The following is a 17717-nucleotide window of genomic DNA, read 5'->3' as shown; positions in this document are numbered from 1 at the left end:
TTACAGGACATTTCAAATCACAGCAGTTCCTTTGTCTTCTATGATCAAGCCTCGTATGCAGCAATGTAAACATTCTGAAAGAGTTAAACTGTACTTTCATTCCATAAGTCTTTTGTTGTTTTCACTTAGCTTTGTGCACGGCAGTCCAAAAAAATAAAAAAATTAATATAATATTGTCTCTCAAAGTATTAAATTGTTATATACAGGCATGTTGAGTATCAAAACTGTAAGTATGTGGCGGGATACTGCCTTTTTAAGGGGAATTCTGAATTATGCAAATGTGACGTTGCCATTGATAGAATAGGACAAAAACGACTATTCAAAAGGAAGACGTAGTTTCGCAGAGCAACAACTATTAAGTGGCAACGTTCTGTTTTGACGTGTGTGTGTAGAACCGTATTCTCTTGAATCGTGGCAGGTCAGACTCCAGAATTCATCTGAAGTACTGTCCAACACTATGGATTACAGGCTGATTGGTATGTGAGGTCCAGAGTTAAATCCCCCCCCACTGCCCAAATTGCTAACAGTCCCCCGCAAACATTCGAAGAAATTATGTTAGATTCGTTCCCAATCATCATCAACAATTGCCAAAAAGCCAGTGTTTGCTCATCAGGTTATTTCTTAATTCACTGCGTCGATATCGGATGACCCCTTCTGAGTTTGTCATCGACGTCGTCATTAGTTCCAATCCCCGTTTTAGATAGGCAATACCCCGACCATTGTGGCAGATAAGACGGCAAAGAAAGATGGATGTTTGTGTTCCAAAAGCTTTCAACGGTGTAAACTGAATTTGGTAACTGTAAGAGTTTCGCCCGTAAATTGTCAGTGTTGTAACCAATATACCAAAGGGTGCTGGGTAGTGGTGGCCTCGGCAATCGTCTTCCTCTTGCTCCTCGGCACGGTTCTCAAGTTCTTTCACGTCTTGCTCCTTGGCACGGTTCTCTTCGTTTTCATACATTGGCATCTCAGCCATGTCTTAAGTCGTGTTTTCTAAAGGCACTTACACCATATCTCCACGGAAATGGGTGTATGGACCTGAAATATCACAATTTCCGTTGTGACCTTACGATCATACAAAAAAGGAGTGGTATTCGTATGCTAACACAGTGTATTGGCATGGCATTCTATCATCCGTATCAAAATGTGTTTTTTTCTCGTTTCTTTCTTTTTATTTAATTTCTTTTGGTCGAAATGTAGAAATAAGACCATGGCACACAAAGAAAATAAGTTATTAATAATCAAGTTATCAAAATATAGATTTGATCTACATGTGTGCTATGTATGTCACATGTTTGAGAGTCCTATTTTGAAAGGCAGCAGAATTATAAACTTTCCTTGCTAATTATGCAAATTAGGTCCTGATTTGCATAATGAATATTCAATTATGTAAATCATTAATCGAGCTATCTACATACCATAAATCAAGACGATCCGTTGACCATAATTCTAGTTATTCATGTCCAATGGTCAAAACAAATAAATTAAAAACACCCGCTGCAGCTCCAAACAAGCCGCTAGAGGGCCCAAACGTGCACAGCTTACTTCATGTGGCATGGACTATCTACCACACAAAAATCATGACCGTAGCACTTGCAGAAAATTCGACCTCAAACTTTGAAGCTACACTGCAGTACCCAAAGTACCCGCTAGGGGGCCCATCATCGAACTTGACCTTCCCCTTTAATAAATCTACCTATTCACTAAATATCATGCACAACCATCAACAGCTTCTCGAGTTATCTTGTCGACAAACAAATACGCATACATAAACAGCCCACTGCAGTACCGCAGGAAAATGCCAGGTGACCCATTTTTGAACTTGAGCTTTTTTTTCACAATCTCTACGTACCCACCAAAAATCATGCAGATCCATCATCATTACGTCGTGTTATGTTGTCTACATACAAACACACTAACAAAAAAAGTCCACTGGAGCACTTTAGGAAAACGCCAGGTTAACCATTTTCGAACTTGACCTTCGTTCCCACAACCGCCACTTACCTACCAAAAATCAGCAAGATCCGTCAAAGTTCTCTCGTCTTATGATCTCGACATACATACGGACCCACTCTACAGCTGGCGTAACCGATAACATAACTTTACCGCGAATGCATACATTCCCGGCGAAGGTCACTAACATCATCTTAGCTTGTGCGACATTTTTACCAAGAACGGTTACTGAATTGAACATTCTACCTACACACATATTAACCACATCATCAGTGGACCAAAATTAATTTCAAGTTGAGGTTGGCCCAGTATATGGCCCTCTAACCCCCCAAATGTACATTGGGCTTGGGTAGCACGACCACCCTAGTAAAGGGTTTTAACCAATCATATGGAAAGCATGAAGTTCTCGTCCAAGCCGCATGTAAACTCAAGAAAGCCTTCCACATGTCCCTGTCTGGGTCATAGCTTTGTACGTCCGAGAGGGTCTCTCCCCAAAAAAGGGAGTCATGGTTAGGTAAGTCCTCCGAGGAGAAACATTCATCCTACATCCGAGTTCTCACGTCGGAACTGACATGTCTTTTACCAGAGTACATTGATCCGTTCTCGGGCCTCATATCTCTATGTGTTTGTAGATACCATTTATAATTTTGCTGGTGATAACTGCAAGATGGAGATAATCTTTCAAATTCATCTTGGTGTCCCATCCTACATTTCCTGTAATGAAATACACAAAATATGAAATTTCCGTTAATTTTTAACAACACATTCATGTTTCCAGATAGATTTTCTGAGTGTACTTGACTGCCATCTAATTATTGCCAAAGTTGTCATGAGGTGACAAAGAGATCAACAAAAAACCAATAATGACAATAATTCTGAAGATGAAGTTCTGTAGCTACATAAAACATGAATAGTACAATACATGGGGAAGGACAACAATGCCTGATTACAAAGCCTAAACAGTTTCTAACCTCATTGTCACTTTCTGTGTCTGATCTCCAATCTTCTTCAAGATCTATGGTGATACTTTCCTCTTCCTCCTCCTCATCATCGGTAAGGTCGTTCATCTGTTGGTGGACACACACGTACAAAATATGTCGGTCACTTTATATGACAATGTAAGGTATTTTGCATTTAGTGTACACATCACAGAGATGAAATAATCAGAAAACACTTGAAACATTATCATAACTAGAAAGGCAACATTTGCGGGAGCAAATGCAACATGTTTCGCCCATTTCCCTCCCCATGCAAAAAGCGACTGTGGCATAGAGGCTAACGTTTGTTGTATATCTGCAATGTTGGTATTTGAATGAATAATTGAAATCCAATGTACTTGGTATTTATCCTAGTTGTAGGACCGATAATGCAATATGGCGCTGGCATGCCACTGTTAATATATGCAAAAAGGTGACCAACAAAACTTCGCCATCAAGCCGACTAGCTGGTAACGTTACCACAAACAAAACAAGTTGCAGACGATTGTGTGTGGTGAAATCTTCGGCTTTTTTAAACAGGTGCCAGTGGTTGCCATGAAAATACTATTTTTTTAGTACAACGCTACGCCACGCATTTTGTTTGATGCGCTATCGATCAGCGCCCATATTCAAGACTTCCCCGCGGCCCGATAGTGTAGACATGTAACAGGGGTTTACCCAAGGACGTTTGAAATTCTTAGGTTTACGTCATTTTTAGCCAAAAACTTTAAACAATTACTCGAAGCAAGGGCCTCCTTGCTCAAGGTAAATTTCCATGCACTTCACAACTCTCTATTGTTATTGTTAATGTTATTGTCAATGTCTCGACACGGGGTGTTTCCTAAGGTGGGAAACTTTGGAGACTTTGTGTGCACTATTGTGCGCACTGCACTGGTGTCCAATCTTGGAGACACGGGTAGAAAATTAGTGTACATAGCGAGGAAAAGTCAGGTTTCACCATAGTGTCCAAGCTTGCAAACTTGTGGAAATCTTTGTTTCCATGCAGTGTTGAAATAAGAAAAACACCGGTTGTGTCGAAAAATACCACCAGAAAATCTTTGAACCTTCTCAATTGCACTTAACTTCAGTAGGACACAACAATAACAACAAGGATGGGAGCCGCAGGGAGTAGTGAAGTTGTGCCTGCACCAGTAGTGCCCCTAATTAAATTGACTATTTCAACCAATCAGGTTGAGCTTGATAAATCTGCGCTCTCTCATTGGCTGACCGAATTAGTCCACCCGGCCGGATGAATAAAGATGTGACCTATAGGTCAGTGACCCAATATGAGGAAAATAGCCGATCTTCTTCCCAAAACACCCTCTAAAATCGTATTTCGAAGTGTTCTATGCCGAAAGTGCGAATGGGATTCTTTAAATATTTGTTCAATGTACCACCATAGCAAAGTTCAGGTCATTTGGATGTATTTCCAGAGCACAGGAGGCCAAAATGTACGGTTTTGGTCAGAAAAACCTCAATAAAATCACTTTCAAGGTCAATATAAAAATTTTTTTTAAAACTCCCAGGGTATTTACCCACTCTACCTGTATACCAAATTTCAGCTCAGTTGGTCCAGGGACGACCGAGCTACGTTGATTACAAGATTTGACAGGAGAAAGAAACCGTAAGAAAACAATATGTTGCGCCCAAAAGTATGTTGGGCTCAACATAATTCTAACTGGGATCCAAAAAGTATGTGAGACAATAAAACCAATTTGCTTTTTTTCTGGTCAGACGCTACTGTGACTGCTTCTCATAGATAAGCATGGTGTTGAAATACACTAAAACTACCCACCCAAATTCCGATCTTAAAAATTCTGATGCACCGAGTATCTGAAAGTAAGAAGGGTCTGTTGTTTTTTTTAAATGGAAGGAAAATAGGCACTTGACCAGCTCGAACTCCCAGTTAGCCGAAAGTAGTGCAGAAACCTTACCTTTGACCCTGTAGCCTAGTTGTCTCCTGTACACATTTGCTCAGGGCCATACGGACAAAGCAACTCATACATGTCCTTCCGCCAACTGAACTGCTGAACTAAACACATGACTAAAATCAGTGCCATTAGATTCATTCTGAAATCATAGCCTACCAATGGCACCGACACAGCATGTATTTTCATGCGAGAAAACGTCAGGACGCCGCAAATTACGTCCGTAGATGGGTGTCGGATACCTACGTCACTACTCTGAGTTCGAGGAAGATAGCGTTGCTATGCTCTCCTTGGAAACCACGCGTCTCCAACACAACTCCGAAGAATGGAACGGTCGTGTAACGGTTCTTTGATTCAAAAAAGGTAAGTATGATGGCTTGGCAAGACACCTGTGTCCAATGCTCTGTAGCAGAAGTCGAAATCAGTTCCAGCAATGATATAGAAGTAGCGGTAGAACCGGGCGACGATGACTTCGGGGATGTCACCGCGGAGGGACCGGTGTTGCCAGCCAATAATAGAAATGAAGCCACTATAAATAAAGGTGGAAGACCGAAAAAGCGAAAGCCGCCGAAATCTCTTGAAGTCGGAAATCAAGTAAAACGCCTCAGTGCTTACCGAGCAGTTGATAACGATGACATAGAGACAGGTGCCCCTAGTCACAACAGATATAAGCGTGTGGACGGTGACATCTGCAGTCTGGCCAGACGTCCGTCTCAGGACGACACACCTGGTGGGCTCAGGCCCAAACCCCGGCCACCTACACTACTAGAGAGCCTAGCAGGTGCGCCTAGCACTGCAGTTGTAGCCGAAGATAGGGTATTCAAAAGTATTATCTTCCTTGACGCAGTGTCCGATTTTTCCAATGCACACAGTGACGTGATCCCGGGCTGCAAAGTCCTCATGACGATGCCAGTATTAGAGGAAAGGAGGTTTTGGATGGGATACTGGGAGGTTATCCGATGTGAGCGGTGCGGCTTTACTACTCCACGACAGAAGATGTACGAAGAGGGGGAAAGGATTCCTGGTCACACCCGATAGCGAGGACCGTTGCCGGGAAAGAAAAAAGCGCAGTTGGCGCTGGGCTTGACGAAGGTCCCGGTTGGGGCGGCGTCGGTTCATACACTTTTTTGCAGTGTCGAGCTGTCGCTACCCACAAAAAGTAGCCTGCACAACCTGTAGACTGGGATGGCGGGGACACTTATATCCGTGGCAGAGCAGGCGCTTGCAGACAACCGGTCGACCTTGCGGACAGCCATGCAGCTGCGCAGCGACCAGGTTGAGGACGGAAAGCCTGTGGCTGTCGCTGCAGCAGCCGACGGGGTCTTCAATAACCCTTGTTACAAGGGTTACCATCAGAAGTCCACGCAGGTAGCGCTTTCCGGTAGAGAAAGCGAAACAGCGAAGAAGATGATAATTGGAATTGGCTTTGCAAACAAATTTGCGGCGGTCGGAGCAGCATCCGCTTATCCAAAATCAGCACCCATTGGTAACGCGGAAGAATGGTAAGGTGGCAAAGTTGCCCAACAAATGTTTAACTCTTCACCACTTCTGCTCAAAGCTCTTGTAACCGACGGGTGTGGACAAATTTTCAGAGGTTTCCAATCGGCTACACAACCTCCATCCCGGCTTTATCATTGAGCAACAAGATTGCACAGTGCATACTTCGCGTCGCCAGCGGGCCTGTGTATTCAAGGCGAAGTTCAGTTCCAAACTTTTGACAGGGAAGGTGGGGTTTAACGGCAAGGTTACAGAAGAGACTCGTAAGGCCTTCTGCACAGTCTTGTCAAAAGCCATCGCCTCTCGCTGTTCAGGGAACTAAACGGAGCCAGATACGCACATCCCACCGACGACTTCAAGTATCACACAGCTGTTTGGGCCGCAAAATACAACATCTTTGACTGCTATTCCGGAAACCACACAAAGTGTTGTTATGTTAACTTTGTGTGCCGCTGCACGCCAGTTGATCTGGTACACATTCCGAAATATCTCCCCAGAATTTTGGTTAGTAGTTTTAGTGTATTTTAACATGCTTTTCTATGAGAAGCAGTCACAGTGGCATCTGCCCAGAAGAAAGCAAATTGTTCTTATTGTCTCACATACTTCCGTGAATAGTTTCATCAGGTTGGTAAGTCACTGAAGAAAAAAGACTCTTTTTTTCACAACCAAGGGATTTATTCAACCGACGTTTCGGTGACCCTCTGTCACCTTCTTCAAGGCAATTCTGACTGGTTCACATAGCAATACAGCACAGGTGTTGCTGCTTATACATATTAATGAGATGCAAACGCAAAATATTTACATATGTACAAACACAGTGTTTGTACATATGTAAATATTTTGCGTTTGCATCTCATTAATATGTATAAGCAGCAACACCTGTGCTGTATTGCTATGTGAACCAGTCAGAATTGCCTTGAAGAAGGTGACAGAGGGTCACCGAAACGTCGGTTGAATAAATCCCTTGGTTGTGAAAAAAAGAGTCTTTTTCTTCTGTCTCACATACTTTTTGGATCCCAGTTAGAATTATGATAATGTTTCAAGTGTTTTCTCATCATTTCATCTCTGTGATGTGTACACTAAATGCAAAATACCTTACATTGTCATATCAATTGACCGACATATTTTTTGTGCGTGTCCACCAACAGATGAACGACCTTACCGATGACGAGGAAAGTGTCTCCATAGATCTTGAAGCAGATTGGAGATCAGACACAGAAAGTGACAATGAGGTTAGAAACTGTTTAGGCTTTGTCATCAGGCATTGTTTCCCTGCCCCATGTATGGTACTCTTCATGTGTTATGTAGCTGCAGAACTTCATCTTCATAATTATTGTCGTTATTTGTTTTTCATTGTTTGTTGATCTCTTTGTCACCTCATGACAACTTTGGCAATATTAGATGCCAGTTAAAGAGCACAAGCCACTCCAAGGCGACATTTGCTTGTTGCATTTACCTATAGTATCATTATTAAAAAACCCAGTGTGTTTACGAAATAAAGACGCGGTTCCCCATAATATACACGTTTTGAACGCCCGCCACTGAAAAGTGATACCCGCCGCGTGACCAAACTTCCCGATATGCTAGGAACCGGAAATGACATATCACAGAGTAGTCGTGTTCGAACTTGCCCGCCAACTACACGCTTGGTCGCCATCTTTGACAGAAAGTTTGTACTAGGAAGTTTGGTAAACACAGTTCTCAGGGACTTGTTTGTCAACATGGTAAACCGGTGTTCCGCAGCAAACTGCACAAACAAGAGGGAGCACGGTTTCAGTCTTCACGAGCTTCCAAAAGACGAACCTCGGCGCACAAAGTGGATTCAGCAAATTCGTCGCACAAGGTCTGGGCCGAAGGGAACGCTGTGGAACCCTCCAAAGACTGTGTTTTTGTGCAGTGCACATTTTGACGAGGAATGTTACGAACTCGCGCCAAGTTTGAAGCAACAATTTGGGATGGATGTGTACCACAAGAAGCAGTTGAAGACCACGGCTGTTCCAAGCATCTTCCCCCGAGCTCGAGACACAGTGGCGAGCACGGCGCAGCCTGCCAAGCGTAGGAAATCTGCGGCATTTGAAAAAAGGCGCAGACTTGAGGTAGCTAGGTTTGTAGAATTTTTATGTCATGAGCGCTAGAACTCAAATGCATGTATGATGTCATTCTGTACGGTAAATCTTCGTTTGAGTAGGACAGTCTGTCGCTGCTGTCGGTAGCGAACATTTACACGCTCACGAACCGTTCCGCATCGAATTTTGCTAGGCTGCTAACACAATACTATAAGCGACTTTACCCATTCATAAAAATGGCGGTCCTGGGACCTGTGTGTATGTGGGGAGGGGGGCGCGGAACTGCAAAGATATCTTTGCGGATAAAGTTCTCGTGTTTTTGCTATGTCGTTGTAGTCGATAAGATAAATGTGGTTATTTTTAACATCTATTGTTTTCTTAAGTTGTGTCGATAATGTTGTAATGAATAAAATGTATGGAACAGAACCAACAATAACAAATTAATATTGACAGTCCAAAAACATAAATACCAGATCTTTCTAAGTTCTATATGGCTAGATAGACAAGAATAAATCACAACTTACATTGTTGAGACTGTAATTTATAAATGCTATGACTTCAGCATGTCAGTCCATGGCCAGTAGATATTGAAATACTGTTTTTATTACATATACCAGGTACTAGAGGATTGTCAGAAGAAGTATGAAGAGTCTTCTGCTCAGACTGCTGTTGAGGAAGAGACAAGAGATGGCGCAGGCCATTCTGCAGAGTGTGATGGTGGTGTGCCTGTTGATGTAAGTTCTTGTTCATGTTGATATACTAGACAACTCCCCTTTAGTTAGGGAAAAATGTCCAAGTGTTGACAATGACAGAGGTACTATTGGTTCAGATTTTATTTCAGAAAGTATGCATGTCATATGTATTGACTACTCACTCACTCTCTCTCTATCTCTCTCTTTCGCTAGACCTTCAGAAAGTACTTCTTGAGGTTGCTTGATGATAAGTATGCTTTATGCACTACTGCAGCACTAGTATTGTTGCCTTTTTGCATGTTTTTCTATTGTTATCTGTATGGTATGAATTTATACCAATATATTTATGTGTACACTTGTAGGTGAACCCAACAGAATTGGATACTACCAGTACTAGTTGCTGTGACAGTGCTGTGCAGGTGTCCCTGAAGCCGGCAACCAAGACCAAGGCGGTGCAATTCAGTAGAAAGGGACGCAGTAAAGGTATTTGATGATTATATTTTTTATTTGCCATCTCACTCAAACATTTCCGTTTTGGTGAAACAAAGTGAAATAGGATAGCTATCTTATTTTTTTCAAAATTCACTGACAATAACCCATTCCTGCAGCACAACTGTATTATTGTATTGCTAGCACAGGTTTGTAGACAAAAGCAGGAATTTATTTTGCTAATGGACATTGTTACTTATTTTAGTTTGCAAAAAAGAATATTGATGTTTTTGCATCATTGGTTTCCCCAGCTGTGCAGACCATACAGACCATGTGCCTACCCACCACTGTCACAGTGGCCACACAGACAGAGGTGGACGAGGAGGACGAGGAGGACGAGCACATGTCGGTGACAAGTGTCAGCTCCAACGAAGACCAGATGATAGAGGACGACCCTGACTACGTCCCGTCCTCTGGTGAGGAGTCAGACTCCGATGACCCTGAGGAGGAAACTGCCCAGCCACCACAGCAAGACCAGCCACCACAGCAAGGCCGCCGCATTTTCTTGGTGTTCTGGGCTTGCCTGGCCCAGTTGATCGCGAAATGGTGCAGCTGTCCATCCTGTGCATCACGCGACCTTCAAGTCTCCTACAAAGTGGTAGGAACATTTCTACGGGTCACGCTCAAGTGTAAGCAGGACGGGTGCGGTTGCCATGAAGACTGGGACAGCCAACCATTCTTCGGAAGAACTGCAGCCGGCAACATTTTGCTGTCGGCTGCAATCTTGTTCAGCGGGGCAACTGCAACCAAAGTCCTCCGAGTCCTGAACCACATGGGCGTGGCCGTAATATCCGTCAGGTCTTTCTTCCGGCACCAGAGCCAAGTCCTCTTCACAGCAGTGCAGCGGGTGTGGGCAGAGAAGCAAGTCACCATGCTCAACATTCTGAGGGCAGAGAAGAAACCCCTTGTGTGTGGTGGTGATGGAAGAGCCGATACGCCAGGCCATTGTGCAAAGTATGGGACATACACACTAATGGAACTCCGGAAGACGATCGTGATTGATGTCCAACTTGTACAGGTACATGTTGCATGTAATATGCCCTCCTATGATATCATATTGATGATCACATTCAGAAAGGAACATGTGTGCATTAATAGCTAATGTGTACTTTCTGGTCCTCACCAGGGAGACTTTACCTATGACTGAATATTTTACTAGAGTTAGTTCACCATGTTTCAAGGGCCATTGTTAATTTGCCCCTTGGGTGGGAAAATGTCTGCTCTCCTGTTGATAAATTTCCTTGTTTCCAGTGTTACAAAGGGTAACTTGGTTGGCTATTTCTGTTTTAGAGCAACGAGGTGGGAGGCTCTTACCATTTGGAGCTAGAGGGGCTCAGACGGTCGCTGGAGAAGGTGGAAGACCATGTGGATGTCGGGTCACTCGTCACTGATCGCCATCTCGGGATCAACAAGATGGTACGGGAAGACTACCCCCACATCAAACACTTCTTCGACATATGGCATGTTGCCAAAAGTAAGTACAACTTTTTCTAGTATGTTCATTGCTTCACATATGAGACATTCATGTTGGAAACATTGGATACTTTAGGTTTTGTGGCAAGCCAAGCTGTTTCGATGTTTCAGTAACATTTTATGTCTTGCGTTACGTGGGGATGCTCATTTTATTAAGTCCATGTCATTTTAAAGACATTCAATATGTAATGAATTGATTTATATGTATGTTTCAGGTGTCAAGAAGAAGCTTCAGAATCTCAGTAAGCTGAGGGATTGCCAGGCCCTGAAACCCTGGGTGTCCAGCATAGTTAACCACCTATATTGGTCAGTAGTTTCTACTCCCCAGGGAATTGTAGATGTGATAGTGGACAAGTGGAGGTCCGTGTACAACCACACCCACAACATCCATGAAGGTTTTGAGGGGGCGTTTCCCAAGTGTGCCCATGACCCACTTGAGGGAAGACAGCAGCGAAAGCCATGGTTACCTCTACGTAAGTATAAGAATCATCATTTCGCAATACTAGTGTTTGGCTATTGTTTGTGTTTTTCTTATCTCATTTATATCATGATTTCAGCATCTTTTTGCAAGTAATCAAGTAAAAAAAAGCTGTAAAATATTGATCTTGGCTGCTGTCACCTTGCTGATTGAAGAAACAAGGCTTTCTTGAAGCTGGACACAATGTATTTACTTTTTGAGTTGCTACTTGCCCTTTTTTTCAGGACCTTGCTGATTGAAGAAACAAGGCTTTCTTGAAGCTGGACACAATGTATTTACTTTTTGAGTTGCTACTTGCCCTTTTTTTCAGGACCTTGTTGTGGGACTGCAGTATACCCTCCTGGCTAGTATGTGCATTTGGATGGAAACTGGCCAACTGACAATTTTTGTTATACATGTTCTTCAGATACAAAGATGTCTGTTGTGATGGAGAAAATCATCACCAACAACAAGCTCTGCCAAGACATCAAACGCTTGTCTCCAGACTACCAGACATCGTACCTGGAGGCTTTCCATGCACTGATACTGCACTTTGCCCCGAAGATGTTTCACTTTTCGCACAGGGGGATGCAATACAGGTAATCGTAATTCTTATATCTTTTTAACTATGCATCCTGCGTATGCTCCCATGTTAAACTGGTTTCCTTTGTGCCCCCTTAGAATGATTGTTTTGTTTGCGCTCTCCTTGTACCAGGTGTAGAGATTATCATCCTTTTTGTATTCCGATTCTGGTAATCACACTGTATGTACCCCCTTTTCAGAGTGATTCTCGCCGCCATGCATTTCAATGAAAATGCAAACAGAGCACACAGAAGGAGAAGGGATGGCGAGGACATGTACAGTCTCCACTACCCCAAGGCCAAGCAAGGCGGGTACATCGTCCGGAAGGTTCTGGAGAAGCCAACATTCGGTATGTACATTGTATAAGAGCTCTACTCCACATACTTGACTCATCCGTTTTTATGTATGTTTTGATATTTTTTCCTAAGCACATATACAATATCATTTCTGGTTCATCTGCATTCCTACCAGTCTATGCCAGGGAGTTGTTGGACTGTGTGGAGGCCATCTGCTCAGGAGACAACTATGAAGGCGACATGCTGGAAGGCCTGTTGGTTGCTGCCCCGGTGCCCCCGCCTCTCAACGCTACCTTCCAGAAACCTCAGAAGGAGGCAGCAGTGAGGGAAAAGGTCAACAGGTTTCAGCATTAGAGCCTTGTGCAATACCTTTTCGGTCAACGGTGAAGCTCAGTTAGGCTGTCAACCTACTAGTGTATTTGATTGAAATTTTACTGTTCTTGCATGTGTTGTTGCAACTCTCATGTAGGAATGACAGTCCACTCATGTACAACGGAACTAAGTACTGTGACATTCCACCTTATTGTTTTTTATGCACATAGTTGATTGTATGTATCATTGTCGGACAAAGGTCTTATTTTGAGAAGTTTACTGGTATTTTTGCTTATCACAGGAAGGGTTTCAGTAGCAGATAACTACTTGCATAAACTACCTTGTGCATTTCTACAGCTCATTGTATACAAAAGACAATATCGACCTCATGATATTTAAACCTATTTTAGATTGAAATTGCACCATGTTCTTTTACGTATCGTAACTACTCTTATGTAGGAAGGGTAGTCCACTCATGTACAATGACATTGTGACATTCCACCTTTTTTTTAATGCACATAGTTGATTCTATTTATGACAAAGGTCTTTGTTTGAGAAGTTAACCCAAGAAGGGATTCAGTAGCAGACAACTACATTGTATACAAACGTCCTGAGTTTCACAAAAAGAAAATGATTGTGCCATATATATGCACGTCTCTAGCCCAAAATGGGATACTATCTACCTAATGATATTTTAGATTGAAATTGCACCATGTTCTTGTATGTATTGTAAATACTTTGTGTAGGAACGACAATTCACTCATGTACAACAAAAGTACTGTGACATTCCACCTTCTTGTTTTTTATGCACATAGGTGATTGTATGTATGACCAAGGTCAGTTATTTTTGCCAATCCCAAGAAGGGATTCAGTAGCAGATAACTACTTGCATACTATACTATGTACCTCATGCATTTCTACAGCTCATTGTATACAAAAGACAAAGTGCTGAGTTTCATAAAAAGAAAATGATTGTGGCATTCTTCTATCCTGGGATTTTATCCACCTCATGACATATATAAATGTCTACTTCACAAAAGTACAAGGAGACCTACCATACAGATTTTTTTCTCATTATCAAAGGTGACAGGTGAAAAAGGTAGGCTTATAAACAGTCCTAAAACATCACTAGTCGTTAGCTTCCTGGAAGCCTGTGTAGTCTGGAGAAGGAAAGTGCCTCCGTATACGGTCCACAGTGCAAGAGGGCAGAGGAACTCGGACACGCTTTCCAAGGTGCTGGTAGCACCAGCCTACAAACTGTCTGTAAGCTGTGTACCTCTTCCATCTGAAAGATTGAAAGAAACCTTGTTGGTAGGGAGATAAATCTAGATTTTTCACAACATATGACTAGTCGACAAACAATACAAGTGGTCAAGATTGATCATTATAATGTTACCAAACAGAAGAGTATGTATTGTTATGTCTGCAACATACAATACACGAGGCAACCAAGGTAAGCTGTTATTGCTATTTTTGTCAAGGGCTAACGAACCTTTTCATGATTATATTTTTCTTATATTTTTTTGCATACTTACTCATTTCCAAAGTCGACCCCATGGTCGTCACGAAGGGCAGCGTATGCTGTTTCGAGCGCATCCTCATTCAAGCAGACTTCTGGAAACCCGGGGTGCTGTGTGATGCACTCAATGTCAGGGTGTCTCTCCCTCCGCTCGCACACACGCATCTGCTCCCGGCAGCATACACTTTCACGTACTGTATCCATGTTTACGCACCTCCCACAAGAGCACCTAAAAGACCAAGCCCCAAAAAATATTAAAAACCATCCTGAAATCGTCATAAAATTTGTAAAACGCCACCAGAGCACGCTGTAAACACCACGTTCTAAATCAAAACAAGTCTGCAGCAGTGAAGGTCGGGGGTCACGCTAATCACCCGCGTGGTTTCAGCGATCTTTTTCGACATTTTATGCTCTACATTCTTATTTTCATATTCCAAAAACGGATGAAGGTCATAACAGGCACCGGTGACGACAAAAACCTGAGATAAATGACGGCGATCAATCAATACGAGCTATAACGTTAGTATTGCGAGATTAGAAAAAAATAGGGGTCCCGTGGTAAAGACAAGGTCAATCAATCATACAATTCAATGCTAAATGTATATTTCCCCAAAGCGTGCACTCTCTATCCTATTACAAAAACATAACAGCAAAATCATGTAAGCCTCACTTACCATTCCGTATTCTGTAGCCTTTCGATATCCATCGGGATTTCTCTCTCGATTTCAGGTTCTTGAACTTCGCCGCCATTAGCTATGGCGTCACCAGCGGCTTCACTATCATTGTCGCTGTCAGAACTCGGCTCGTCTGACTGCTCGTCGGAGAGATACGGCTCAAATCTGTAGGGCATAAGAACTCCCACGACATCCTCAATATCCGAGTCCGATTCGACTTCCTCACAGTAGCAATCTACGCTGGATGAGGAGCCGGAAAAGTTTTCTACTTCGTCGTCCATCCTCAGGCGGCTATCTGTTGATTACCAAGGCAACGCGCGGATAGCGGACCTCTCCGGGGACTCCCCTGTTCTACGTCACGGCATCACGTGACGGCTGGTGGAATGTTTCTCTCGCGGCCGGGTCGCGGTTTGCAAAAACGACACTTTGAGGAGCTGTATAAACTTTATTTCGCAGAAATAGCGATTGCAAATACTTTCAACTTACTACACTCTAAGTATATTTTGATGTCTATATCTATTTTAACTGCTTTGCTATGTGGCTTGTGCTCTTTAAGTCCACTCAGAAATGTGTTTAGAAACATGCATATGTTGATGACAACTAATGGAAATGTCATATTTTTTTTTAATACAGGAACTGTAGGATGGGGCACCAAGATGCATTGGAAAGATTATCTCCTTTTATAACCAGCAAAAGTCTTAATGATATCTACAAACACGTAGAGATATGAGGCCCAAGAACGGATCAATGTACTGTGGTAAAAGACATGTCAGTTCCGATGTGAGGATGTAGGATGAATGTTTCTCCTCAAAGCACGTATCTGAAACAATTAATGTGTGTAGGTAAAGTGTTAAATTCAGTAACTGTTCTTGGTAAAAAAATGTCGCACAAGCTAAGATGATGTTATTTGATGCTATTTTAAAGAGGTTAGAAGCTATCAGTTATTTTAAAGATGGTATCAGTAATTTGAATATGCATTTGTTTATTTGTACAAAAGATGTGGCAATATGCAGGGCTAAAAAAAAGATCAACCTGCAGTTGCAGAGGAAGTTGATAGTGCCTATAAACCTCTAGTGAATGTAACTTAAAGTATTTTGACAGTCATATTGTAATACTTTCTGTTATGTTGGGTAGTCTGTAACTTCATAGTATTGAGCAGAAATGACACCAGTAGATGACCTGGCCCATTTTTAATGCATAATGACAATCCATGTGCATCAGAGTAATACAATTCATGTGGTATTGATTCAAGCTGCCCTAGCATACAATCTGTGTGCCTGATGATGAATACTTAGGTTATGTCTGTAGTACCCAGGTTCTCAATCGCCTATTCACAGATCAAATATCATAAATTGATGATAAAACATGAATATAATGATAAGATATTAGATGTAAGTAGGTGTTTTTCTTAACAGTTTTGTTCTCTATTCAGACATCATTAGATAGTGCCCTTGCATAGCAGCCATGTTGTGCTATACATTCATAGAAGTTAATGAATAAATATAAAAATTAACGCACTTGTGTCTTGACCTTCTGCATTGTTGTTGTGGGGGATAAAGGTCTTCATTCATTCATTTCAATACGACGACGACTACACCGAGACGCTTCGACGTAAGAAGATTTTCCGCCACCTGTAACCTTACAATTGATCTATTAAACTATGATACTGTACAGATCTAGATCACTGTGTACAGTCGAAGTTTACTTATTACGTTTAGGGCTAGGGTAAGAGTTAGGACTATTTTGCTGCAACCACGGCATTCTTAAGAGGTAGAGACGTCCTGAAAAAATTCAATCTGAATAAGGGCGACACCAATAGTTTTGCGATGGTAACTTTCAATGAAGAAGTAAAATAATGAAACTAGGGAGGCTATACAGACAAGATACCAAAGTTGTGCAAATCAGATAATATCAAAGATGGTTTCGTCCGGTTTCTTTCCCAACTATTGTGCGCTCATTCACATCCCGTGACCTCATAAATGACGGAATGGCGTCAGTTCTCTTGTTTATGTATTATGTATAATATAAAAACACGAGAATTTCGTTATATCCATGATTCTGTTGCAGAGATAGAGCCCGAATGGCTTCCAATCAATAAAATTTAAATCAAAAGTCCATTGTATAGTCATAGAAAGTTTCATTCACGGGCCAAAACTTTCTTCGATCATCTCGTCATGTCTCGTGCAATGAAAAGGATTTTTCGGAGAAATCATACAAAGAGAGAGAAGAAATGGCAAGGTTAGAGTGAGTTGATATCCTGAATGGCATGACTCAAGGGTGGGATACAAACATGTTATTATATTTTTCACATCTTTCATTCGGGCAAGACCTTGATGTTAAATAACGCAGCAATATTTGACCAAACATAGGTATGGAGATATGTCGGTAGGTCGACAAGGTTTTGTAAAATCAAGTTCAACACTGACTTCCAGATGACATTATAAAGTTCAAAGTAGAACATATATGGTCCCGCAGAGTTTAGGATGTCCCAACTATCTTTTGCAGGCTCAAAAGAACATTGCAGTAGCTCGAGTTTCGAAGCAAGGACTGAAGACGAACGTGACTCGGCCGGTGAGCTTAGTTATGAAAGTAAATTATTATATGTATTCTTGTGCGCGCGCGTGGAAAGAAGATGAGAACTGTGCCGAGAAGCAAGACTTAAATTGAAGTTGAGAATTGCGACAGAGCAAGAAGTGAAAAAAAAGTTGAGAACCGCGTCACGGAGCAAGAAGTGAGAGAAGAAGAGACGCGTGCCGAGTTGACGGTTTTGAAAGGGGTGACAACTACCCAGCACCCATTGGAAAG

General features: G+C 42.2%; 2 protein-coding genes across 2 annotated transcripts; one reads left to right on the top strand and one right to left on the bottom strand.

The window, feature by feature from the left end:
• The first annotated feature begins 7766 nt into the window (after nt 1–7766).
• Nucleotides 7767–13508, top strand: LOC136420487 (uncharacterized). The gene is made up of 9 exons (XM_066407441.1): nt 7767–8448; nt 9036–9152; nt 9473–9593; nt 9851–10617; nt 10890–11073; nt 11288–11545; nt 11957–12128; nt 12312–12460; nt 12583–13508. The coding sequence occupies exons 1-9, from the start codon at nt 7933–7935 to the stop codon at nt 12759–12761; spliced, it is 2463 nt and encodes an 820-aa protein (XP_066263538.1). The 5' UTR covers nt 7767–7932; the 3' UTR covers nt 12762–13508.
• LOC136420496 (uncharacterized) lies at nt 13202–15462 on the bottom strand. The gene is made up of 3 exons (XM_066407450.1): nt 14913–15462; nt 14255–14467; nt 13202–14004 (listed from the first exon to the last, which is right to left on the bottom strand). Exons 1-3 carry the CDS (start codon nt 15191–15193, stop codon nt 13848–13850), a joined length of 651 nt encoding a protein of 216 aa, XP_066263547.1. The 5' UTR covers nt 15194–15462; the 3' UTR covers nt 13202–13847.
• Nucleotides 15463–17717: the final 2255 nt, after the last annotated feature.

Source organism: Branchiostoma lanceolatum, chromosome 15 (assembly GCF_035083965.1).
Source record: "Branchiostoma lanceolatum isolate klBraLanc5 chromosome 15, klBraLanc5.hap2, whole genome shotgun sequence".
Classification (NCBI taxonomy): domain Eukaryota; kingdom Metazoa; phylum Chordata; class Leptocardii; order Amphioxiformes; family Branchiostomatidae; genus Branchiostoma; species Branchiostoma lanceolatum.
Note: the sequence above shows the minus strand (reverse complement) of the source record. Positions and strands in the feature narration are given on the sequence as shown.